The sequence below is a fragment of the Melanostigma gelatinosum genome, assembly GCF_949748355.1.
Source record: "Melanostigma gelatinosum genome assembly, chromosome: 4".
NCBI classification, from domain to species: domain Eukaryota; kingdom Metazoa; phylum Chordata; class Actinopteri; order Perciformes; family Zoarcidae; genus Melanostigma; species Melanostigma gelatinosum.
The window spans coordinates 27,388,602-27,414,049 of record NC_136637.1 but is presented as its reverse complement, the minus strand read 5'-3'; the positions used below and the strand labels follow the sequence as shown (position 1 = coordinate 27,414,049).

Below are 25,448 nucleotides of genomic sequence, written 5' to 3'. Positions count from 1 at the left end.
TCCGGTCCTCATCCATCCATCTCTTCGCCTCCACCACCGATCTACTGGCCTTGTCTCCACTAATCGCCAAAGACCAAACCCTTAGATGAAGTCTCTTCTGATTTGAAATAAGTTCAGTACTTGCACATTTCAGTGTGCTGCTCTGCAGAGTGAGTGGGACTGTGGAGCCGGTTGGAGCGCAGTGCTTGTGTGAACTAGAATATGCTGAACAGTGCCTATAAAGAGTATTCACCCCCCTCGCAAGTCCTCATGTTTTAACGTCTTATAGCATTGAATCAAAGGGGGTTGAAAGTCTTTCATTTATGTCAAACACATAAGACTACAGCCGTATACGCACTACCGTATGTCACACATACACATTATTATTAAATTGATATATTTTTTTGTCAAGGGTGAAAGGCAGGGATGGTTGGAAATCAGTGACGTTCATCACCGTCAGGTTTTTTTTTTCCTCTCTCCCTCTCTGGTAAGTCACTTCCCCCCTCAGTGTTCAGCTCCTGTGTGTTTAAAGTCCCGGTTCAGACAGAGGTCCCGCTGCTACCGCTGAGGTCTGGACGTCAGACCGATGAGTCCACTGACACGTTCACTCCTCTCTGCCAGAGGTCGGGGGTTTACTGTTGGAGACAGACAGAGCGCTGCGTTAGGCAGAGTGCACACAGCAGCATACACCTTGTTTATTTTTATTTCCCCCTCACGGTGTAGAATGCGTATCGTCTGTCATGCATCACTCGCTAATGATTGTGAAACACAGCACACGCCGCTGAGCAGGTGAGAACCAGGATGTTTTCACGTATTACACATCAAACAATAAGTGTGAAGTGTCTGCTGTACACCACTCTGATAGGTGCCGTTTCATCTGAGTGAGCCTGAACGCCACATCTAACACCTGCTGTGGTTTTAATGGAAGACATTGGATCAACAAGTGTCTGCAGAATAGAATTACTTTACACTGGAAGATGAAAGAACGCATTCCCTTTATCGTGGAACAGGGTTTAAGTCAAGCACATTTTAAATACTCACATTTAAATCACATCTAAATACGTTTGTCGCTCATCTACCAGACTGAATTGGTTGATAAATAACTTGATCACGAATGTCGGCACAAAACATGCTCCCTGGTGTAAAGATGTGTCTGAGAGGATGAGAAATAAAATGGAGTTGGGGGGGGGGGGGGGGGGGGATTCAATGGTTGATGACACCTTATCAAATTCAAATGCTGCTCCACTAAACACAGCCGACAAGCAGCATAAAAACCTCTAAAGGGAACCAGTCAGAGAGAGCGACGCCGATGCAGCGACGCGGCGAAGCAAACACTGAGCAGCTTGCTGTTGGAGGAACACAGGTGGTCGTGGACTGAATGGTACCACAAACCGCAAGTGACCATTTCCACCCACTCGTCAATGAGGAATGAATGCTGTGATGCAGAGGTGGGTTTCTGGATGCAGTGCCAGCCTTTACTCTCTGGAGTTCACCTTTTTTGAACCCGAGAAGCTTCTTTTTTTCCTCCACATTTACTGCAGAAGCTTCTCAGGCAGGTAAAGAAACAAGTGATCCTTTCCAGCCTTCTGAAGACCGAACACGACTGATTTCATTCCTCGTCCGAGGGATTTTCTTCCCCTGTACTTTACATTTTAGTCCGATGCTTCTCACTTACTGTCTCTCGCTCCCAATCCCCATCTGGCAGGGCCTTAGACTCTGAGCCATAGTGTAGCGGAGAGTACACCCAGGTGCTGTCGTCTTGAGGCTGTTTTTACACCCCCACCACAGCAGAGGGGGCCAGAGGGACAGAGGAGAGGCCAGAGGCACAGAGACAAGCAGCAGGCAGGAGACAGACAAGGGGAGATCACAGGAGAAGAAAAGACAAGACAGGAAATGAAAATTAGGGATGCATATAGGAGGAAATGTTGCTGAGAGAGACATCGGAAAGTGTGAATTTTGACATCAGGTTGGTGTAAAAATGTTAAGACAGTGTAAGGATGTTTAATCTTTTTTGGCGGTTAGCAGAGTTGGAACACAGAGATGAAAAATTTGGAAAAGTAACAAAGAGGTACAAAGAAAGTGCTGTTTAAAGCTCGATGGGTTTTTGTGTGTTTAAATATAAAAAGTGTTTTTTCTTTTTTTTTACTACATCCTGGGAAGCAAAGCGAAGGTGTGCAGAGCGAGGGATGAGTCGCTGCATCGGCCAAACGGGCAGAGGATGAGGAGCGAGGAAGGAGGTGGGAATGGGAGGAGAGCCAGGATGCCGGGACAGTCAGACACAGAGAGCATCCTCAGTCAGAGGACACAACAACAGGATGGGTTGTTTCCTTTGTCCTCCTTTCCAACAAGCAAGACGCTCTTTGCATGATGTGTAGAAACGCTTCTGTAGGTTCCTTTGCTACCACGGAGTGTACCAGCCCTTTAAGAGGGAAGCAGCTGCAACGCGGTACGTTGGCGTGGGTTGAACACACACACACACACACACACACACGTTGGAGCTAACAGGCTATCCATACAGGGGACGAGGGAGGCTGTCAGTGAGTGAGGAAACAAATGGAGATTCAAAATAAGATGAATTACATGAGTAACAGAAGGGCAGACTGTCATATAAGATGCTTTTTGTTTACCTTCCTCCCACACTTCATTGTATTCACGATGTGAAGAGCAGATATTGTTTTTTAGTGTCAACAGAATAATAAACACAGAAACATTCACGTGTTTCATCAAACCAACAGCATTGTACTCGGGACTATTCTAGTCTAACGCCACGACAGAGACCACCTACAAGACGAGCACCTTCTAACTCACTTACGGGCCAACTGGACTGGCACTTCCTCTTCATGTCGGAAAGGAGAGACCACCCAGGTCCTCCCATCAGGAAACTGACAGCAACAGGAGGAGGAGGGTGTGTGTGGCACAGAGACCAAAGGAAAAACAGTAAGGTGGCGAGAGAAAGGTGGAAACAACAGAAGCACGCTGAGGTGAAAATGGAAAAAGATCGTTGTGGATGTGTGTGTGAACCCAGCAGAGACACACACTGGGAGAGTCAGAGGTGACAGATAGAGAAACAAGTCTGGCAGCCACGCGACGCCACTTTCATCATGACTCACGAGAACAATCACAGGACCGAGAGAAAGAAAGAAAGCAGAGAAAGATTTCAGGACTATAGATGGAGCCGTGGGAAGGTGAGAATGATTTCAGAGTAGGGGGGTAAAAAAACGTGTGAACAGAGCAGAGGAGGGAGGAGGTGAAGAGAGAGAAGATGCGGGAGAGCAGACAAAAGAAGAAAAACAATCAGATGTGGAGGACAGAGGTGAAGGAGAGCAGAGTGGAAAGTCAACGTGGAGACTGTTGATGGTGGCTGAATTATTTAGTCACGAGCCAAACTGAGATACCTGTGAAGTGACGACACACACACACCTGTGTCCCTCTGAGTCTTCAGCAATCACTCCAATCTCACAGCTAAACGACCTTTTACCCGAGGAGGGGCTACATGATCACATGCTTCTACACTAACTGTGTAAAATCCAACTTGCTGGACGTTACAAGACCTGAAATCAGATTAGTTTTGTTTTTTTCTCGCAAAATCTCAAGCTAGCAAGTCCTTGTGTGCTTGTAAAAGTACATTTGAGACATTGAATGCCGTTGTACTAACTCTTCATTTGTTTGCAGTAATGGTGCAATTCGTTTTTTTGGCTCTCTTGCAATCACAATAGACTTTAAATGCACGAGCAGCGGTTATGTAAGCAATGGGTGTTTGTGTTGTGAGGGGCTGATCACCAGGACACAGAAAGCGTTTCTGGTTGTTGAAACTACTCCTGCAGGATATGAGAAGCGATAAGAATGTCGATACCGGAGCGATCACACTTCATCCAGCACGTGAGGCTGAGCTGCCGTGCAGAAACGGCATTTGTGTGGGATGTTTGGAGTGAGGATGATGATGATGAAGATAGCAGAAACAGACAGGTAGCACACAAAAGGAAGAAGCTTTTTCCTAAATCCCTCGTGTGACGATGAAATAACCGAGGGGGCTCTTTGAATAACCTGTTGGCCATTAGCATTTCTCGTGCCACATAAAGAGGGTGTTTGATTGCCCGACAGGAGACACCCGGCAGGAGTGCGGGCCGGGTGGGAACGTTTCCATCTGTAACTGTGATCACCGGCTCCGCTCTCCATCCTCCACCTGACACTCATACATTCATTCATAGCTGTGCTTTTGGGGCGCTTTAGACCTGCCCGACAGAACACTATCTGATGGCAGCCGGCTGCTTTTAGTCAGACGATCCTGCAGACTGAACACACGCAAACTGCACAAAGCTAGTTATTCACACAAAAACGAGCTGCGGAGTGTCTGTGGACGTGTCGACGGTCACATCGAGAGGTGCAGGGAACCTTTGTTGGCCAACGCCGGGAAGTTAGCAAACAAACGTTCATGATACGTGCACGATTTGTTCAGCAAGTTAGGCGTTAAACGTTACTACATCACGGTCACATGACCAAAAAAAAAGCTTCAAAATTGACAAGAGGGAAATTGTTCTTTGGTCGAACGAAATGTTGAAATCTCTAAAGCTTGCGTGAACCACAGAGCGTATTTCAGGCATCGCTAGATGAGGGAACCGGAAGTGCAAAACTTGCCGACTCATTTCCGGGTTTTCGGACTCGTTCCTGCACCACTCTATGAGACAGGACCTCCAAAGAGATGTGGACATGCTGTTATCACTCTGCAACACACTGTCTAACGAGATAGTTACATATTTTGGGAAACACGCTCATCCGCTTTCTTGCTGCGAGTTAAGACGAGAAGATCGATACAACTCTCACGCCGTCCGTACGCTGAATATGAAAATCTGCCCACTAACACCTCCAACATGTTTGATTTGTTTCATCTGTACGACAGACTAACAGACGACGGTGGTAAAGTGGTGTCAAACTTCTCAGCAAATAAGCCTATTTCCCAAAATGTCGAACTATTCCTTTAACTGAATGCACCACACTGCAAGCAATAACCGCACACACACTCGCGTTCCCATACCGGCCGGAGTCGCTACTCCCTGTCTGCGGTCCTTCGGTCCCTCTGTGGGAGATGATAAAGCTCAGTCCTTGACTTTATGATCATAAATACATTTTTCATTACAAACACATCGTGTGTCAGCCGATACACACATTGAAGCTGATTGAATATTAAAGATGATTTGATGGCTAAATAAAAAAGTCAAACAGATGAGAAGTGATTGGAGCTAGTCCTGCTCTGAGTTGTGCTTACTTTGGTCTTAACAGGGATTTAAAAGTATAAATGTGTGTGTGTGTGTGTGGAGGGTTTAACTTACAAAGTAGATATCTGTGATTGGCACGTCGTCTTCATCATCGACTGAAGCCTGGCTGGTGCAGCCTGAGCCGGACACCTGGCTGGCCCTGTCTGCCTCCACCTCCACCACCACCTTGGGACTGGACGGGGCTTCACTGGCTGCCCCGGAACAAGAAGGAGCATCAGGGGCAGACGAGGAGGAGGAGGGTGCTGCAGCAGCAGCAGCGGCAGCAGCAGCGGCAGCAGCAGCATCATTGGCAGCCTCTGCACCAGCTCCTTCCTGAACGTCACTGTGGGAAGATAGAAACGAGATTGTTATAGCATTTTCCCACCAAAATGAGTCCGTTCGTGCAGGTTTTTCAGTGGGAAAGAGGCTTTAAAGAGTTAAGTCTGGCACTGTGGGACCCTCAATGATGCTTTGGGGGACACAAACTAAAGTCGTGATATTACCATATATTCAGTTACGCTGTTGGCTGCCACCTGTTTTTATTTGTTTACATTTTGGCAAATTAGCACCATCAAAATGAAGCCAAATTAGCTTTAACTAGTTTCTGTTAGACATACAGACAACCATCAGTGTGGTCTTTTGGATTTTAAAGTACTTTAATTGCCTCCTTGACCTGTTTCACAACTGCTGCTGCAACTTTTGTCTGTGTTGATAATGAGTCCAAATCAGCTGACCATTAAAACTACAACAACAACAATGCATCTGTTCATTTCCCTTCACACGGCATCTTTGCCTTCAGTCTGGTGTAGAAAAAGATACAGTGACGTCATTATTACAAAAGCTCTGTAGTTTAAGGACCAAATAAACAACATGGTCTCACACACACACACACACACACACACACACACACACACACACACACACACACGCAGCAGTTGCCAACATTGAGAGCCATTAATTGGGTGACTTGTCAAAAGCCACTTTCCTGCAGCAGGGCAGAGGAGCAGGACCCGGGCTATTAGATCCACTCAACAGATGTGTGGGTGTGTGTGGGTGTTTAGCTGCTTAAGCTCAAAGATTTGCCAGCCGGCTGTGTGCTGCCACGATCCTTTATTGTTCCTGGCAAGATCATCAACTGCTAGAAAGGATTCAGGCGCACCCACATCGCTCTCTCAGCTCCTGTGCTTTCAGCTAAGCTCCACCAGAGGAAAAGCCCAGCAGTTGGCCAGGGAGGCAAAATAAAGCTGAGTTGGCATCTCAAAGAGAGAGAGAGAGAGAGAGAGAGAGCTGGCTGAATAAATGAGGAGGGTAAGATGGGGGGGGGGGTTGCACTACAGAACGTCTCTGTTTCCCACCATCTGTCATTTCATAAAGAAGTAGTTTTACAAAACTGTAAATGTGCTGTATTTTGACTCTAATTTGCTGCTCTCTTTCTTCATATTGCTTCTTCAACTCAAGAACATTATTTCTGTCTTTCTCACCGTCCTCCAGTCTTTATTCACACATTACTCTTCCATACATCCATCCGGCCGGTTGTCCAGCTGCAGGTGAGTTAGAGGCAGCTCGGAGGAGTCAGATGGTTGATTCAGCCACTCTCACCCCCCCCCCCCCGCCAGCTCCTTCCAGACGCCCCCGGGCCATATGTCTAGCCACCGCCTTCTCAACAACAGACCCAATTATTCACTTGATCCTGGCTGACTTAACCCCGGCATGAACGTGAGCCCCACTGCCGTGTTCCCATCTGTTTGAGTGTAGTTTATTTAATGCGGCTTACACCAAGGACGCGGTCGAATCGTCTTTTCTGCTTCGGAAGGTTCCCAGCTGAGTGAAATGAATTATTAAGAGGCAGCCATGTGCCAGCTAGTCCAATAACTAGATGAGAAGGAAAGGTGCATCAATGCTTCCTTTTCTTATCTCCTTTAGCATAGGGCACACTGGATCTTAAAGTAAGGATGGGAGATAATGGCATCCCATAATTCCTTGCAGCAACAACTTTTAAATTGCCCACCATTCGCTGTTGAATTGAAAACATCCTTCTTAGCAGGTTTGATTCTATTTTGGACAGGAATCCTGAATATAATGGTGCAGAATCATGTCTGACATTCATTGTACTGATGCTTTATTAAAGCATAAATCCAGTCGGATCTTCTTAGAGCTGCTGTTGTTTCCTGAGTCCTTATGAATTCTCCTTCACATCTTCTCTTAACGTCCATCGAAGTCGAGGGAAAAGTGTTTCGGAAAAATACACATTTTTTGGGATTATTCGACCGCAACACAAGTGTTTTTGTGTGCGATGTTATGCTTTGAGTTAAGACTCCCCTGCTGTTTTCTTCCTCACATGCAGTTTTAAACCTTTGTAATTAAAGCCAAAATGCCAAAACCAGTGAACTTTAATCACAAACCAGGTTAGAATATTCAACATGTCACCCCAGCGGTAATGTAGGCGCCCCAGGCCTGCAGGCTTCCTGCCCCACTGCCCTATTTCTACCGACTGGTTCCCCCACGACCCACCCCATGAAAGAACACACACTGCTCGTACACACAGCCAATATTTACATGCATGTGCGCACGTTCTCATAACCTACTAGAGTAGATGCCTGCAGCATTTATATCACCACAGCAGGAAACCCCAGAGTCCAATAAACAAATGGCTCAAGCTGCTTTCAGTGTTTATACGTAGCATTCTAAGAACTGTGTGTGTGTGTGTGTGTGTGTGTGTGTGTGTGTGTGTGTGTGTGTGTGTGTGTGTGTGAGATGTGCTTATCGAACAGCTGGCTGAGCCCAGGTGAGACACTGGCGACAGGTTAATTATAGTGCTGCATCAAACTGAGTCATATTGGTGATGGAGGTCATGAAGGACTCATTGCATCTCCACAGCTTATCCATCCTGTATCGGGGTCACACGAATACTCAGAGCGTATGAAAGGGCGGACTCTTGTCATCATTGGTTGGTTACAGTGAAAAAGACACAGACGTGTGTGTGTCATGGTTATAGTCATGGTCTGTCTGGTGTATTCAGTTATTTAACATAATGGAGAGTTGATGTGTTTGAAGGTGTGCTAAATATGGCAACATGTTGCAAGACAGATATTTTTCATTTGAATATGCTTTTTACTTGTCAAGTAATTCAATTATAATTGATAGAATATTGAGCACCAAAGACCTGCACAGAAACAATTGTATTTTGTTATTTGTATTGAGCCTAAAAGTTTTAAAAGGGAAAATCCACGACAAAACAGAATTTGCAGGGTGCTATGCTAAAGTGTTTGGGCAGCAAAGCCAGTATTTACAAACACGAAACAACTGATAGCTTGTGATTAGAGCACGATGACTTAAAAGCGTACTCCACCGCTGTAGTACTTCCATAACATTGTTGGAAAGCCGATGGACAGTGAACAAAAAAAGGATCAAAATCGATGCAACAGAACCAGAGATATCGTCTTTTTTTCTGTCCTGCACTCTTCTTCCTTGTCGAAACTAGGCTCCTACATTACCCATAATGCAACTTGACCGCCGACAGTTTGGAGATCTGGGTGTGTTGTGCAGCCAACATGTCTGGTATGCTCAGTTCTTTCTAACTCTCAATAGTTGAGCAAATATTACCTTAAAAAACAATCGAAAATCAAGACTGTTAGACTACATGATGTGTTTTGATGGACTTTAGAATCGATCAGTTGTTACACATTATTGGAAAAGCATCCCTTCTGTTCAGCATTGTGTTGTTGGTGTTACCTGGTTTCAGGTGAAGGCCGTGGAACGGAGATGGTGGGCTCACTGTCGTGTCTCTTCAACTCCACCTCCACTCTGATGGTCTGCTGGTCCTCCTCACGCACACGCAGCTCCTCCTGGGTCCTGATCACCGACAGACAGACGGTCAGTGTATTCACTTACAGTGGATGGCCCGCAGACAGGAGTACCAGCACAGGAGCAGCAGTAAAATATAGTTTAGCCATATGCTATATTCAGAATATCTTCACCGCTTCACCTTGCCTTTCTAATGGGGAACTGCAGACGTTATCTCTGTCTACGCTGTCTTCGAAGACACACGACCCCGTTGCCAAAAACAGACATTTTACCTCGCAGAACACGGGAGTTGCTCGTCTACCGCTGTTTGTTTGTTTCTGTCATTGTGCGACTTCGGTGAAAACCAACAAACTAAACCCTTTAAAGCACCAAAGTCATAGAATAACCCAAACTTAATAACCGACCAAGGCAGAGGTCGACCTGCAACACCTGTGTTTGAAATGACTGTCTGAAGGCAAAGCTGTTAAATTATTGGAAACAGCATGCCGACCGCTATCTTCTGTTGGTAATACACTGACTATGGAAAAGTATCTCATACAAATATGAACTATCCCTTTAACCGCCTACGTTTCTTGACAGGAGGCCCAGCAGGGGAGAGCTGCCAAGCTGTGCTACATTCCCTTTTTCCTATTTTTATGTGTTGCTGAGGGAGTTGAGCTGAGAAATGTAACTTTTCTTTTTGGGCAGTTTAAGTTCGCTTTGTGAATTAATTTCACTTCCAGACTGGTTTGTTTGTTATTCTGACCAGGCTTCTCCCTGATGATTTCTTGCTATCCATGTTATATCCATATTTGGCAATAAAAGGTTGAACTGTGAACAACTTGACTCCTCATACTCCTCAGCTGGCTTTGTGTTACTCTCTCTCTCTCCCTGAGACCAACTTGGGGTCATAACAAACACACATAAAATAAAATAACACCCACAGAGGAAACGAGACACACGTGAAAAACAAACATGGCCACAACTTAGCAACAGGAAGAATGGGCCGACTCATGAACACCAGACCAACAGGCTGACCTCACATTTTCTCTATCCACCCACCGCACCCAGAAATGTCAAATACTGTGAAAACATGACACCAGGAAGCCTCATGACTTTGTAAAACAGAGCAGTTAATTCTGCTAAAAAAGGTTTATGAAGAGAAAGTAGCATTCATGCTCCTGACTCACCTTCCGTCATGGGTGAGAGACTGGGTGTACCTCCTGGAGACAGAGGACACAGTGTCAGTACAAGCTCTATGCGACGGCTGCAGCCGCGGGCCGACATGCAACATGTTGCTGTGTCTCCTCAAACTTTAACAAGTTGTAACGAAAGGATTTTAGTCAGATTAATGCAACAAAAGTATGATTCACTATTGTGGAAACGAGACACATTAACACAAAATACTGGCAGAACTTAGAATCGAGTCAACACAGAAAGAAAATGTTTAATTTCAGCTCAATTAGTCAAGACTTTGTAAATACGCTGAATTTTGTACCAAAAATTAAGTAAACAACATCTAGTGAATTCATTTATCCCTCTTGGCCAGAATGATATGAATAAATGTTACGTTATTTGATTGCAATGGATGACTCAATTGTTTTAAAGCGTGTGTGTGTGTGTGTGTGTGTGTGTTAGCACCTGTAGCGGGGGTGCTCGGCGGTGTCAGAGGGGGATCTCTCAGGGATGGAGAGAGAGGTGGTGGAGGAGAGGGTGGTGGCAATTGACGCTGTGGTGGCCTCTTCAAACGATGGAGGAGTGCATGGAAGATGATCTGGTCGCCCTGGAGAGAGAGAGAGAGAGAGAGAGCGAGAGAGAGAGCGAGAGAGACACACACACACAATATTACCTCATACAACCCCACTTCAAAATAATCCAATTTATCCCTTTAAGTCTCTGCATTGCAACTCTGTCTGCAGGTGTTAGTCACCCTCATCCTCCAGCGTGGGGAAGCTGCGAGCTCCTCTCAGGTCGTAGATGTTCTCGTCTCTCTCGGAGGGCAGCTGGCTGGCTGACCAGGCTGCTCCAGGACCAACACACTTAGGCACCGACAACGACACACGACCCTTCTTGGATGGAGATGACTTCAGAGCTGAGGAACAATTAACACATTAACACACGACTCCAATGGACGTGTGACGGTATCTTGTGCTGTCAGAATACAATATTAAGCACACTTGTGTTTGTTTTTTATACTTGTCAGCTATTATTTCTGTCTTTTGTGTTCAGAAATAAATTACTGCTGTGTTGTGTTCAGATTTTGAGTCAAATGTTTTTTAAGGGTCAGTCCACACAAATCTAAACATCATTGCAGTGTTTCGGGGGATGAATTGGACCGGTATGTCTGAGTGGCTACACGCTTCACAGGATCTCTAGATTGCGATGCTGCAGTGTAAATAAGACAATTTAAATTGTGCGTTGAAGAAAAAACTAAAAAAGATTTTGCAATGACAACATCACATCTGCCTTTCATTCCCCGTTGCCAAGAATTCTCTCTTCATGTGTGAAACTCTTTGGCCGGTGATGAAAAAGAAAAGTGCACGAGGCTCAGATGGATGTTTAAGGCTCGCGCGGCACCTTAAAAGGGCACTTTGTTACTGCATCTGATTCTGCTGTCAGGGCTCGGCAGTAAAAGACACAAAAGCCCGGCATCTGACATTTGCGTCTGTGGCTCTTCGCACGCAGCCCCGTCTGACTATGTAAGGTAGCGTCTCGACCCAAATTGAACTCACAGGAGCTCTTCTTGAAAACCATGCTGCTCATGAACTTGAAGAACCTGTCGGCGTAGAAGCCTGGCCGGTGCACTGATATGGTGTCCTGAGGGAGAGACGGAGAGATTAATGAGACGATCAGTGCATGAATAAAATGATTAAACAGGAGCTCACAGCAGATTTAAATGTATATTAGTTCCTCTCGAGTCCCAGCTAAGTCTGTCTTTTCTCTCGGTCAAACCAGCAGACAGGACAAATGACGGACAGAAACACAATCAGGCAAGGGGACAGACATTATTTATGTTGCAGCAGACTGAGATCACACCGCCGGCAGAGTGACAGGTGACACTCGGTGTTTGGTTTTAGACTGATAGGAGGATGGAGGGATGAGGAGAAAGAGGAAGAGGAGATACAGCAGTTATTATTAGCTTCTTTGCATCAGCACCACTGAAGCATATGAGTAACATCTTTTCAAGGCATTCACCTAACTGAAGCTGAGCGTAAACAAAAAGAGAGGGGAAGGAGTGTAAGGCTGCACCGAATGTCTGTTTTTAACATTCAAAGCTTCTTTGGTTCTTTCTTGAGGTTTTTGAATGAAGCTTTGAATGTCTGCTGTCATATCTGATGACGTCATCAGCCTAAAAAAAACATTAAATCCTTGAAAGAAATTCTCAATTCAAATAAAATGAGCTAGTCTTCTTCTATCAAACAAACTTTCTTCAATGGATACAACTCATCAGTGCATTGAAAGGCTAAACGCCAACAAATAACAACTGAAGCAGAATTCTTTGTTCGATAAAAACATCTTGTGAATTTTTAGAAATGATTGCATCTGTCTCATTTCAAAAGCTTTTGGTCTTTACAACACTCTGGAGTTATTGGAAATGTTTGGACCACACAAGTCTGACACAACTCTAAGCAGCAACCACTGGAATCTAATTCTAAATGTTTGAGAAGGACAAAAACAAATTACGAAAAAAGGCTGAGAACCAATTCCACGGATATTCCAGGTTAAGAATTTGATAGATGACATGTTGATTGGGTTAATATAGACTGAACATTAATGTTGATAAGCGTGTGTGTGTGTGTGTGTGTGTGTGTGTGTGTGTGTGTGTGTGTGTGTGTAAATGACACAGCAGGACCTGCAGACACTGAATCAGGGGAAAACAAACACATGTAGGAACATGAACACAACAAAGTAAGTAAAACAATACACAAAACAAAAATACAAAGGTGTGTGTGGTCCAGATAGGGTTTCATACTGTCTGGCACATTGAGACGTAGGTGCAATACTGTACCGTTTAATAATCGAAACAGTGCAAATGCGGAGAAAAGAGAAGGGGCATACCTAAACTACGGAGGGGGGTTTATCATATGTGAATGTGTGTGTGTGTGTGTGTGCGGAGCCGTAGAGGCAGGAGAGAGAGAGAGAGAGAGAGAGAGAGAGAGAGAGAGAGAGAGAGACGTCCTTATCGCGGTACAATTGTCCATCTATATATAATTTGTCCAGTGATATTATTGCTTTCTTTCCTTCTTTCATCATGTTTTTACGGATCGGAAACAACACTTTGCGTCGTTGCATGATTTCTTTTGGATATTGATCGTTGAGTTCCTTTGAGCTTTTTGTTTGTAGTGTTCAAACTTAGCGATGATTGGCTGTGGTCGGTAATTGTTGTTCCTTGGTCCCAGACGGTGTACGCGGTGGAATGTGATGTTGTTGACGGTCTCTGCGGTTATTTTTTTTAACTATAAAGGGATTGTTTCAGAACCCAAAGAGACATACAGTAAATATGTATATATATGTATAAATGCACAATTTTTAATATGTGTGCAACCTATTCAGGTTGACACATCACTGTGTGTCTCTCTGTTACTTAAATAAAGGCTGACTGTTCATAAAGGGGATTTAATACAAGTCAAACTTAGTCATGCACACAGCGTTATTAAAAGATTAGCCCAATAAAAGACAGCTGTGGCTGGAGATAGACATGTAATTCACATTTGAGTAACACAGCTCTGCTGAGAGGTGACGTCTAATAAGCTTTAATAGGGTAGAGCTTCTAGTTCAGGAGATTTAGCCGGACTTATTAAAAGGGAGTAAAATGGACGGACAAAGGAGGAGACAAGCAGACTGAACATACACAGACAGACAGGCTGTTCTTCACAACAATGACCTTTGCCAAATTTGAAGCGAATAAAAGTCCTCACAGCTTGAGGCTGTTGTTTCTGGGGCCTGGGCGTCGCTACATGTGTACTTTGTGTACTCTCCTATGAGAAGGCCAGACTGTACGCAAATAAAACCATTCATACGACATAAGATGGAGAGAGTCCATTATGTATTGGGCATGAGCTCCTGGATGAGTGTGAGTCTACTTTATGTCTCTGCATCTGAATAGCTGTGTCTCTAAGTAAGAAGCTATTTAAAAACTCACCCCATCATGAACCAAAGCTTTCCACGTGTGCTCCAGTTTCTTGATTAGCCTGCGGAAACAAAGAGAAGGACAGTTTAACACAGCGATGTTAAACACCGTCTTTTATAATAGGATCATAGGCCGAGAACCTTAAAGGGGCCGTCAACTCCCATCTCAGAAATACAGTTTTCCTCTTCGATGTGGTGCTATTTATCGATCTTGTTTTGGAAATACCGACCGTAGAAATGTCTGCAATATAATGGAACTATATGTCTCTCGTCTTGTGGTGCTCAAAGTACCAGAAAATGACATTTGAAAAACAAAACAACAATGTCTCTTTCCAGAAATCATAACCTGGTTACAGACCTTGCTGTGAGCATTTTTGTGTTGGAACTATTTTCTTTCGACCGAACTACACCAGCCAACGGTATCCCTACGCAGAAGGAAGCGCGCATCTAATGGCGTCCTCCTCGGCTGAGCTGTAACGACAGCTAGCTCAGTGGTGCTAAGTGAGCTAGCTGTATAGAGTACAGACGCACGCTTCCCTCTGCAGCGTGATACGGTTAGATAGAAAGAAAGTAGGTCTGACATGAAACTGCTCACAACAAGGTCTGTGGACTATCTTCAGTAACCAGGTTGAAGGCCGACATCTCTATGGACAACTCTACAACGCTCAGCAATTCACACTAAAGCTGTCTAGATTGATAAATATCACGTGTAATCACATGACTGCTGTGACGATCACCTGTAGGATTGCAGGATGTCGATGATTCCGATGTAGAGAAGAAGTCTCTCCCCTTTTCCATTCACAGCTGGGATACCGCCCATCCTGTCGCGAGAAGCAGAATAGAGGAATGGAAAGTATGTCGTGACGTGTGTTTATTTGGATGCTTACTTCGATATTAAAAGGTGTATACAAGTCCCAGTAAGATGGCTGGATTTAAAACCAGCAGTACTCTTGGTTTAAATGAGAGTTCTGGAACTATAGCTTTACAGACTGGGAGCACGTCTGACTCGTTCTCCTGTTAGGCAAACATCACATTCACTGTCCTACAGAGGTTCATTTTATATCGATTCCTTTTCCCACTGAAGTGCTCAACTTTGAGGCGGACACCTTCTGGACAGTCGGTCGATTGATCGGTCGACAGGCTCTTGTCTGACCAAATCGTCATTGGTGCAGATTTAAAGAGTAGGTTGGATTTCAGTCAACCGGCATTTTATTTTGTTGACTACAGCCCTGCTCAATTTTGACCAAATAATTCATAATCCTTTAACCACTGTGCTGGACTACAGTCGAGGTGCTGAAACCCGACTTCAGAGTCTTCTAAACTACTTTTCCAAACAAGAAAATGGCCCCTGTGAGAATCTAATAGTGAAGGCGAGTTGCAGTTTCAGCTGAAGTGTCAGCTGAAGTGTAATAAGCATGAGTGGAAATTGTTTAATAAGAAGAGTTTGAAGACGTTTTTTTGAAAATTGACGAGGCGAGGAAGGAGAGAATACGGACTGAAAGCAGTTTAACTGTCGGGAGAAGAGGAAGCAATTCAATTGAAGTGCTCTTATAAAGAAAACTTTATCATTGTTCATCGATATTCCATTTGATTTATCATGATTGATGTGGCATGAATGTGCAAGTCTGAGACATGCACGCTCCCTTTTAAAGTGCCAGCAGTGACATGCATCACCCGGTTCTTCTGCCAGCAGCCTCTTTGTCTCTGTGGCTGAACTCACGTGTCGTCGGTGTCGATGGACCCTCCGCAGGCGGCTCCTCCCTGGATGGACTCCATGGCGGTGGAGTACAGGGCCTTCTGCTGGGCCACGGGCCTCTTCTCATCGCTGTCGCCCTGGGAGCCCTCCATCTGCCTCTCCCTCTCCGCCTGGTCCATGTTGTGAACCCCGAGCAGCAGACTGTAGTCCATGATCTTGAAGCTTTCCAGCACCTGAGCAAAAAGGACACGGACAGGACAGTTGGCAGGTGCGCAGTGACTGACTGACAGACGCGTGACGGCATGAATCTGTGTGAAAGCTTTTATCCAGAGTGCATAACAGTGTCAGCACCAGAGAGGGGAGGAGAACCGCAACAGCTACACTGAGCTATGAACAGCGATGCACACACTAATAAACAAAGTATAAGATAGCCAGTGTGCACATGTACTCCCTCCAAAGCACATGCACTATAGAAGTAAATATGAGGTGGTGATTTACAAGACAAGTGCAGGCACCTTGTTAAACCCGGTGCTCGTAACAAAGCTCTGATTTATAGTGAAGGGTCCTGGGAATGCCAAACACGGGTGTCATATGAATCCTCCCCCTCGTCATCTCCCCCTAGGCTCCTTCTCCCTTCTACCCAGAGTCTTGCATGGGGTCTGGTACCTGGGGCTACCTGCCGCAATGAGTTGTGTGATGGGTAAAAAATACATTTATATTTTGTAAATTTACAGGTTGGGGTAAAAATGAGAGAAATAGAAGATTTTGATTTAAGCACGGAGATCTCATCTTAAACCAGGAGGAAAAAAAATAAAAGGCGCTTTAAAAGGGAAACTGTAGAGCAGCTTGCTTGTTAATCACATGTCGGTATTTACGGGCCAGGTCCGGATATAACGTGGACATACTTGCATGTAGAGGGTTGGTTCTGGTACTGAGCTTTGTGGGTTGCGGACTGGTTTGCAAAACTGGACCCGTGCAGAACTCTGCTCCTTCTTGCCTTCTGTTTCGCCATCTATCTCAACATCAAATAGAAGTGTAGCGTATCCCCTTCCCTCCATCCAACTCACCAGACAGTCTCTCTGCAGGGTTTTGACCAGCGCGCTGTAAGTGTCCTGGTCCAGCATCAGTGCCTCCTGCAGGTCTTGCATGAAGTCCAGGTCTTTGAAAGTCGGCCTGGCCTTCTCTCTCTCCTTCTTGGATGCTCGCCTCTTGTAGGTGGAGCCCTTCAGGTCGAATTTGAGGTGCATGCGAACCACGCGGGGAAGGACGTTGTTCATCACCACCACGCGGATGTTCTTCCCGCCCGACTGGACACAGTAGAGGCCGAAAAACTTGGGCAGCAACGTGCGAGGGTTCTGATTCAAGTTCTGGAGAAATGTGCACGAGACAGGGAGAGAGCAAAATGGTCTTTAAAGGTTTCTGCTGCTGTGCTCAGACAGGATGTAGAGGCAGAACTTGACATTGGAGGGAATGGATTAGAGGGATTTAATTGTGGGGAAAAGCTACAGGATTACATTTGTATACATGCCCAAGACCAAATGTGCTCAATAAAGTTTTTTGACAATGCAGAAGGAGAAAAGTTCGGCGGAAATATCTTTGTGGAGTAAAAATACAGACAGGAACATATAACACACCCAGGAACATGCAATCATATTTCATTTCATGGGATCTGAAAGGGTTAAAACATTTCTAGAGCAATATGACACAATATGTTAATTGACTACTTTCTGATCACATTAGTAAACTATTTATGAACAGATTATTGTTGCACACATTTCATTGTAAATACTGTATTAAGTATTTGTTAATGATAAATAATCTCATAGATGTTTATTTAGGACCAAATGTATCCTATCTATCCTATCATGTCTAAATATTGTTTATAGATGCTTTAAGTACATCAACCATTTATAAAGGTATTATAATCATTAGTTGCAGCTTTACAAAAGCCATCCAGGTAATTTTTATAGATTGTTTATAAAACTATTATTAACCATTGTGTTACAAATATCTGGTCCATCTATGTATGAGATGTTTAGAGGCGTTGCATCTAATTTACATACAGTAGTCAGCTTATGCAAATGCTTATGCAAAAATCTGAATCATCACAGAGACTCTGCTGTCTTCATTCTGCTGTGTTCGGGTGATCTCTGGGCATTAACCTCTGTGAAAACCACAGAGTGCAGAAACCACGCAAAAAAAAACAACCTGCAAATAAAGCGAGGTCCAAAGTGAGAGGGAACCTGGGGTTGGCTTTTTAGTTTTTTGCTGCATTCTGCATTTACTCTATACAACACTCTCCCATCAATCACCAATCTGTTCTGTCACTTGTGAGGTTACTCTGGCTGGGTGCTCAGTTAAAAACCCGCTTTGATATCGGGACCTGGGCCAGCTCAGTGCCATTAGAGGAATGAGGGGGAGGCGAAAGAGAGAGCGGTCCACATGGCGCAAGCACAACGCATTCAAGAGTAAAAATGAGGAGAATGAAAGAGGAACAGGCTGAGGAGGGATAAAGGATGAAAGTGGAAGTGTGGCTAAAAGGCTCAGCACATGTGGGAGTGACCTTCATGAGGAGAGAAACTGGTAGAGAGAGAGAGAGAGAGGCAAAAATGATGGAGAGAGACAGAAAGAAAGAGCATCGCCTGCCCTCAGCCACACACGGCCCTTCTGTCAATGTTAAGAGGGCAGAGCGGTGACGAGCCAACAGCACAGACACTTGAGGCAGAAGAGGTCAGATATGAGCGTCGAAAGAGCGGCCGGAGAAAAAAAAGAGTGGATGAAAAACACGAGGCAGGCGGGGCGAAATAAATTACACCGAGAGTCTCACGGCAGCAGGGAGAGTGAAGACACTAAAACGTGAGAGAAGATGGAAAAGACTCGGCGTATAGTAGACGGGCGAATACACAGAAGGGAGAGAAGCGGCAGCAGTGGAGTCGGTTACATCACTGTGATCTGTATGCTGCCCAGAGCCAGACTCCTCAGCCAGTCAGCTGTGGAGCTCCGCCAACGACGGCCTGCATACATCTTTATGTTTGCTACAAAACAAACGCACGAGCGTGTTCCACTGGAACGACATTTTGCTGTTACATGTGCAGTGCTTTGTTGTTGTTGTTTTTTTCTTCACATCTCTATGTTATGATGGCGTATTTGGGCCATTGAAGGTTAAAAAATGAATAAATGATTGTACCAAGGCTCAGTCCTTGGGTTTGAATCCAACCCACGGCCGTTTACTGCAAGTTGTTGCCTCTCTTTCTCTCCTGCATTCCTGTCTATCACCGTCACTATCCAATAAAGGCAAAAGCCCAAAAATGACATGTCTTTAAACTAAATGAAATAAATACAAGCCAATAATTTACAAGAAGAAAAACTCAGAAATGCTCGAAGATTAAAGTCACAAACGAGGAAAAACTCAAATATTTCCTCAGATTAAAGAAAAATTACTCCGAAATTCTCTGAGTCTAAAGTAAAAAAATGTACGGGAAAAAAACGTTATGTTTTTCTTTGCAAGGCTGGTTCAACCTCATTGCTAAAATTGTAGTGCACCCATATATACCGACTACATACCGACATTTACGGTAAATTACGGTCAATTCAAACCGGCACAGATTGAGCTGAAGCGGAGCGTCAGAGAAAGACGTGGCGATGTTAGTGGAAGGATACACGTGTGATCCATTTGTTAAAGGGTATATACAAAATATATGGAAATAAGACTAATTGGATTATATTCATGGGAAGTATAAAACATGCTAAATGTGTTCCACTAAATTGATGACAGATTGCTACATTTGACTTGAGGATATCTGCGACTACATTCAGATACAAAATCAAGCATTTTGACTGCATCAGTTTAGAGATATGCAATCCTTTTTTCATAGTTTCTCAAGATTTCAGATTCAGTTATTTATTTCACCGACAACAGCCATAATACGCCATCATACTGCGTTGATGATTCTGTGAAATTGGATCCTTCTCCATGATGTTTTTGTGTGGTTTCTACTCCGTGTTTATCTTGGCGTGGGCTTGATTTGCTTGTCCATCTGTGCTGTTCTCTCTCTTTTTCCTCGGTCCACCTGCTCCGGCCGCGGGCTGCAGCCGTCGCACATGAGCCTGAATCGCTCCGCTTTCATTAAGCCCCGTCCTTAACGACTAATTATACCGGCAAAAATACTTCAGAGCGTTTCGAAACGACGGAAAAAGGTCACAGTAAATGTGCTGAGCCTTTAACGTCCCTAAATGATGAAATTAATTCCTGTAGTGCTCTTTCGCCACGGCTGTAGGCACATGAATAAACACAAGGCTGAAGGCCGTGAACCTCAAGAGGCCGGAGCAGTAGCATGGACATACATGGAGGTGCTGCTGGTTGACTGTGTGTGTGTGTGTGTGTGTGTGTGTGTGTGTGTGTGTGCGTGTGTGTGTGTGTGTCAAGAGTCAAGCTCTGTTAGGCTTATGTGAAACACACCGGCCAGTCTCTTATGAAACCGCATTGCCCGAGGTTTCAGTGGGAGATGGTAGAGCCGTTATGTCTGCTTCATCTGAAAATGATGTCACGCTCGGAGGAGAGATTTCCGGGCTCTTGCATAAACCTGGGATCTAAAAATATGACTGGAAATAAGAACATCAAAGATGGAGCTCGGCATTCGAATGAGAGTGTGAAGGATGCTACCGACTGTAGCTTTAAGCCTCGGTCAGTCGCAACGAACACAGCTGAAATGCAGTAGCAACATATATGATTTGCCATTTTGTTTTCATCTACCTTTGACTAACACTCTGACATGTAGTTGTTCTTTCACGCACACTGAGCTTACCATGTAGTATCCAGGCAGCAGTTTCTGTAAGAACTCAGCCTCCTTGTGCATCACAGTCTTGATGATGAACTCGTCGTCCCTCGTTAGGTAGAAGACGGAGCCACTCGCTCCGGGATTAGACAGCTCGATAAGAGGCTCGTTACAGAGGGAGTACTGCAGAAACACACACACACACACACAGGGAGAGAAAGGTACGGGTCAAATCATTGAACACATCCACAGCTAAAACAAAACGATCTTGAGTTGTGGATTAGCCTGCGGCCTTTAAACACATCACTTATACAGAAGCCAATATTCTGGTATTAACCAAAACACACGTTGAGATGTTTAGATATTGAATGGACGAATCTATATGATTTTGATTGTGTTTTTGGTATATTTTAATGATGTAATGTAACCCGGCCTACATGCAGCTGATTGTCCGTCCATGTTTTTACAGTCTGTGCTGAATTAGTTCCTAGTTAGGGGAGGATATTTAGGCGAATCAGAGTCTCTGTATGAAGACGCACTTTGCGTCAAAACATTAGTCCTCTGATCACGTTTGTTGCCTAAAATCTGTGTGCTCCAGCGTACTTTGGCCCAAATCTCTGGAGTCTCTCACGATAAAACAACACCTGACAGACCTGCAATCCCTGTGAGGCGTCCTTCATTTTACAAACAGCATGTTGAGACGCACATACACTCTGATGAGATCAATAAAATACATTAAACACACATGAGCGCACTGATCATGTAAAAACATACAGAAATACAAAGAAGGAAATGATGGTATGAAGCAGATTGTGGGTGAGAGAGAAAGAGAAAGAGTGAGGAACAAGAACATTACATGCTGTAATAGAACAGAGGTACATATATTAGATGCATTTAGATGTCAAATTATGACTGCTTTTAAATTTGAGCTCTTTTAATACGCACATCAGACTCCTGCTGCTATGATGGTTAGCGCTACTACGTAATTAGCCTTCTCTCCTCTCTTCTCTCTCCGCTGCCTAAAAGCAACTCATCAGCATCCTTTTTGAAGCCGCCTCTGCCGACTTTCTGCTAATGGTTCACTTTTCAAACATTCCTCTCAGAGGAGCCTGACATTTCATTTTCATACCTTTTTATGATCCACAAAACACAACTGAACAGAGTTAGTGAAGAAAAATGTGAAACCGGTGCACACAGTGGCGGGTAAAAGGCTCATTATCTTCACGCCAGGACAGGCTAATTTAACAGACAGTGAAGAAGCAACAGTAAAGGTGATAAAGTTGGTGAATGTAAGGGATGAATATGTCGACATTCACAGTTTCATCTGTTAAGACCACAGTCCTGTCTGTGGTAGCCAATAAGGAAGTGTCAGAAAAACAGACTATTGAAATACTGCAGTGTTTCTAACCAACGCTTTTCCCTCTAAAACACTAAATCATGACTGCGAGTGCAAATATGACCTGAATCACCTAATTATCACATATCTCCAGAGCTGCAACAATAAACCGAGTCATTCCTACGTAGAACTTCAGTGTAACCAGACTTCAATTTAAAGTTAGTTGTTGATAGTCCCCAGATGGCTTGTGTGGGCATATGGTGATGAGTGACCACAGGCTGGCTGAGAGAGAGAGAGACGGCAAAAACAAGGCAGGATGTGGTGTTTCCACGTGGTCTGAGGACCGATGCATTAAAGAAACGTGCACATGGAACACGCAGACACGCCAACTAAGCACTGTCTGTATATTCTGCTGGACTGCTCGGGGCAGAGCGGTGAATCGTGCAGCCTTCTCTCTCTTCAACCGTCCACTCTTCCTCGCCTCTGTCTTTTTCTTGTGTCGTTTCACGGCTTCTCGTCCTCGTTCTTTCTCTCTCAGCTCTCTCCTGCCGTCACGCTTCTCATCTTTATGGATTCCTATTTTTTTGGTTGTCTGCCTTCACGTGTTTCTGTTCATTTACTCTGCTTGTCTTTTCTTTTCCTGGTCTTGCCTCCCTTCCCTTTCTACTTACATCCCTCTCAATTGGTCTCTCATGCTCCTTCAAGTCTATGTGATGTGATACTAAGCTACTGCTGAGTTTGTAGTTCAACTTCCACCACAGCTAACCGGAGCCGCATCAATGCATACTATTCTATCATCCTGGAGAAAGTCTAGCATCCGTGTGGAGAGAATTCAATTAAACTGGTTTAGGGACACACACACACACCAGTGCGACTGGCCACAGTTTTATAATGAACCAAAGATATTTCTACACTCCTCAATGGGTTAGTTCCACATAGTTCTGCCCGAGGGATTCAACTCAACCGGTCAGAGGCGGCCAAGTGGGAGGATCCTCTCGCGGGACCTCATCCTGGCGCTGGCTCGTCCGCTCCGGGCACATTTCTTTTTTGTGGCAGTGCGACGCAACCGGCTCTAGGACGGATTGGAAAGGCCCGGAGTGAAGGTGGCTCCCTATCAGCACCACTCACCTGCCGTGTCTTCACCATTTATATCTACTGTATATAACCAATGAATTTATGATTGAATTGTTTACAAGAGCAAAGTTCTTCAAAGATCTTGCTTCTTCATTTTGCTGTCAAAGTGCACCAGATTGATGCAATTTACTTTAAAATGTACACCGCCATTTTTCACCACCCGCCACAGTCTCACAAAGTCCCGTGTGAAACACTGCACACACTTAAAATCTTACCAGGTAGTCATCCGGCCTGATGCCGAACAGTTCTCTGAAGTAGCGGAAGGCCACGGGAGCGTAGGTTTTAAAGCGGAAGTCCGGGAAATGGTGGGCTGGAGTGAGGTTGCTGCCTTCACTAAAGTACAGAAAAATATCATAAATTTATAATAATAATGTCAAGTAAATATCAAATAGCTCGGTTAAGAATGACATGCATGAAACAAACTGCATGTAGTATGTTTTCTTATGTGTTTGGCTGCAGCAGAGACCTGGGGAAAAAGATGCTCTCCACCACGTAGAAGTCCTGCATCAACACGTCTCTCTCCGGCTTGGAGCTCAGGTTGCCCACCGTGTAACCGATGCCCAGCTGGATGGCACCTTTCAAGGCCGAGGATGTGGTCTGTGGAGGGGGGGGGGGGGTACCAAGGCAGAGGGAGAAGTGGTGAGTGAAATACTCGCCCTTTCTTTAAACCCCTTGCAGTCAATGATTGGTTCTTTTCTGAGATGCAGCGGATCATTTTAGAGGGAAAAACATAACGCTTTTTCCATTTAATGCTTTTAAAATTCTTTTAGGGGCAAAATGGAGTCTTTATATGTTAAGAATCAGAAAATACATCATGGCAGAGGCATGTGTGTTTACAGTACCTTCTTGTAAGTAGTTTCCCCTGATGCATCCACTCCTCTGTGGCCCATCTTCTTTCCCTGACCAGGCTGGCCCGAGGACGAGGGCATCTGGCGACAAAGAGGAGAGAGACTTGTGTTCTGAGGACTTGAGAGTGACACAGTGACAGCACATTGAAGCACGAGAGCGATTTCAAGATTCGATGTTATGAACCGACTTTCACTGAGCAGACCAGTGTGTCTCAATGTGCGTTCTTCCGTACATACACGTGCTATTTTGAGTGCATAGCTGTGTCACGATATACCGGTATATTGATGATAACTTTGATATTTAAAAAATGAAATATGGTAACGGACTCTGTCTCCACCTCCCTAAAACTCATATTTTGAATGTGATTAATTTGCAATAAAAGAGACAAAATGCACATTAAATAAAGTTAAAGATGATTTTGACTGATAGCATTATCATTCTTTATTTTTATTATAGTAATAATATTGTGAAATATAAATAGCTATTAATAAGAAGAAGCGGTTAAACGTTGTGATCGTCATTTCCATGAAGTGCGCAACAACCGTGTTCGATTTGACACCACACTGTCGAGAAATTCACGCACTACGCAAGTACACAGTGTACACAGTGTACACAGTGTATTACATGGAGGTGTACTTACAGAAGTATCTCATTTGAGACGCAGCACAGGTGTTAACTCTGGTTCCTCCGTTCTTTAACTCAAACTGTGCATAGTTTGTAAACAAATCTGATTCAAAAACTGAAAGATCTCAAAGGCAAACATTGGATGTAAATATTTCTGGTGCCGTTAGTTGTGTTCATTGAGCTTGTTGGTATAAATTGGCATTTAAGCAGAATTAAATGTCCTCAGCAGACTCAAATCAAACAACAGGGCCAATGTTTGCTTTAACGTACAGTCGAGTAGCTGAAGTACCAGATGGATTTACGAAATTAGGAAGATCACCAAAAATTGTCGAGCAAAGACAAAGAATTTTAAAAAAGTGATATTCAAATACTTTTGTACCAAGCGAGGAAAATTCCGAACACAGATTATCAATTGATCCAAATATGAACAGCCTTAGCTGCTCAGTACAAAGAGAAGCAGATGATCACAGGGACAGATGGTAGCTCACCTCTGTGATGAAGGCTTTCCTGGCAGCAGCATCTGAGAGAGAGACAGAAAGAGATGACTGTGTTACAGAGAGGCTCCATTACTCAGCATCGTTGGTGCTCTCTGTGACTAAGAAGAATATTAAAGGGTGGACACAGCAGTCCAACATGTTGTAGTGACGGTGTCGAACACAAGCAGGGTCCTGTCAGCGAGAGGAAACATGAATACATGTTCAGCGCCTCTGGAGACGGAAAGGTCTGTTCGGTCCGTTGGTTGGTCCGAGTCATCGTCACGTCACTCATTGGTGTGTGGACTGCGAGTTTGAGGCCTGGAGTTCGGCGTTTCGGCCGTCGCCATCTTAGATTTTCGCCGTTGTCATCTTGTTTTTTTGTGAACAGAAGTGACATTAATTGGACTGCGGAGG

At 44.4% G+C, this 25,448-nt stretch overlaps 1 protein-coding gene across 1 annotated transcript in view; it reads right to left on the bottom strand.

Annotated features, from left to right (window-relative positions):
- Positions 1-235: 235 nt before the first annotated feature.
- pip5k1ca (phosphatidylinositol-4-phosphate 5-kinase, type I, gamma a) overlaps positions 236-25,448 on the bottom strand; it is a gene marked incomplete at its 5' end in the record, with an annotated part of 41,877 nt that continues 16,664 nt past the window's right edge. Inside the window, 16 exons of the mRNA XM_079267725.1 lie at positions 236-614; positions 5,307-5,574; positions 8,964-9,083; positions 10,205-10,237; positions 10,656-10,797; positions 10,945-11,106; positions 11,747-11,831; positions 14,158-14,206; positions 14,882-14,965; positions 15,865-16,073; positions 16,908-17,207; positions 20,646-20,798; positions 23,301-23,418; positions 23,552-23,682; positions 23,928-24,014; positions 25,047-25,078. Coding sequence (XP_079123851.1) covers positions 612-614; positions 5,307-5,574; positions 8,964-9,083; positions 10,205-10,237; positions 10,656-10,797; positions 10,945-11,106; positions 11,747-11,831; positions 14,158-14,206; positions 14,882-14,965; positions 15,865-16,073; positions 16,908-17,207; positions 20,646-20,798; positions 23,301-23,418; positions 23,552-23,682; positions 23,928-24,014; positions 25,047-25,078 — 1,976 coding nt within the window. The 3' untranslated portion in view covers positions 236-611. The remainder of the gene's footprint in view (positions 615-5,306; positions 5,575-8,963; positions 9,084-10,204; positions 10,238-10,655; positions 10,798-10,944; positions 11,107-11,746; positions 11,832-14,157; positions 14,207-14,881; positions 14,966-15,864; positions 16,074-16,907; positions 17,208-20,645; positions 20,799-23,300; positions 23,419-23,551; positions 23,683-23,927; positions 24,015-25,046; positions 25,079-25,448) is intronic.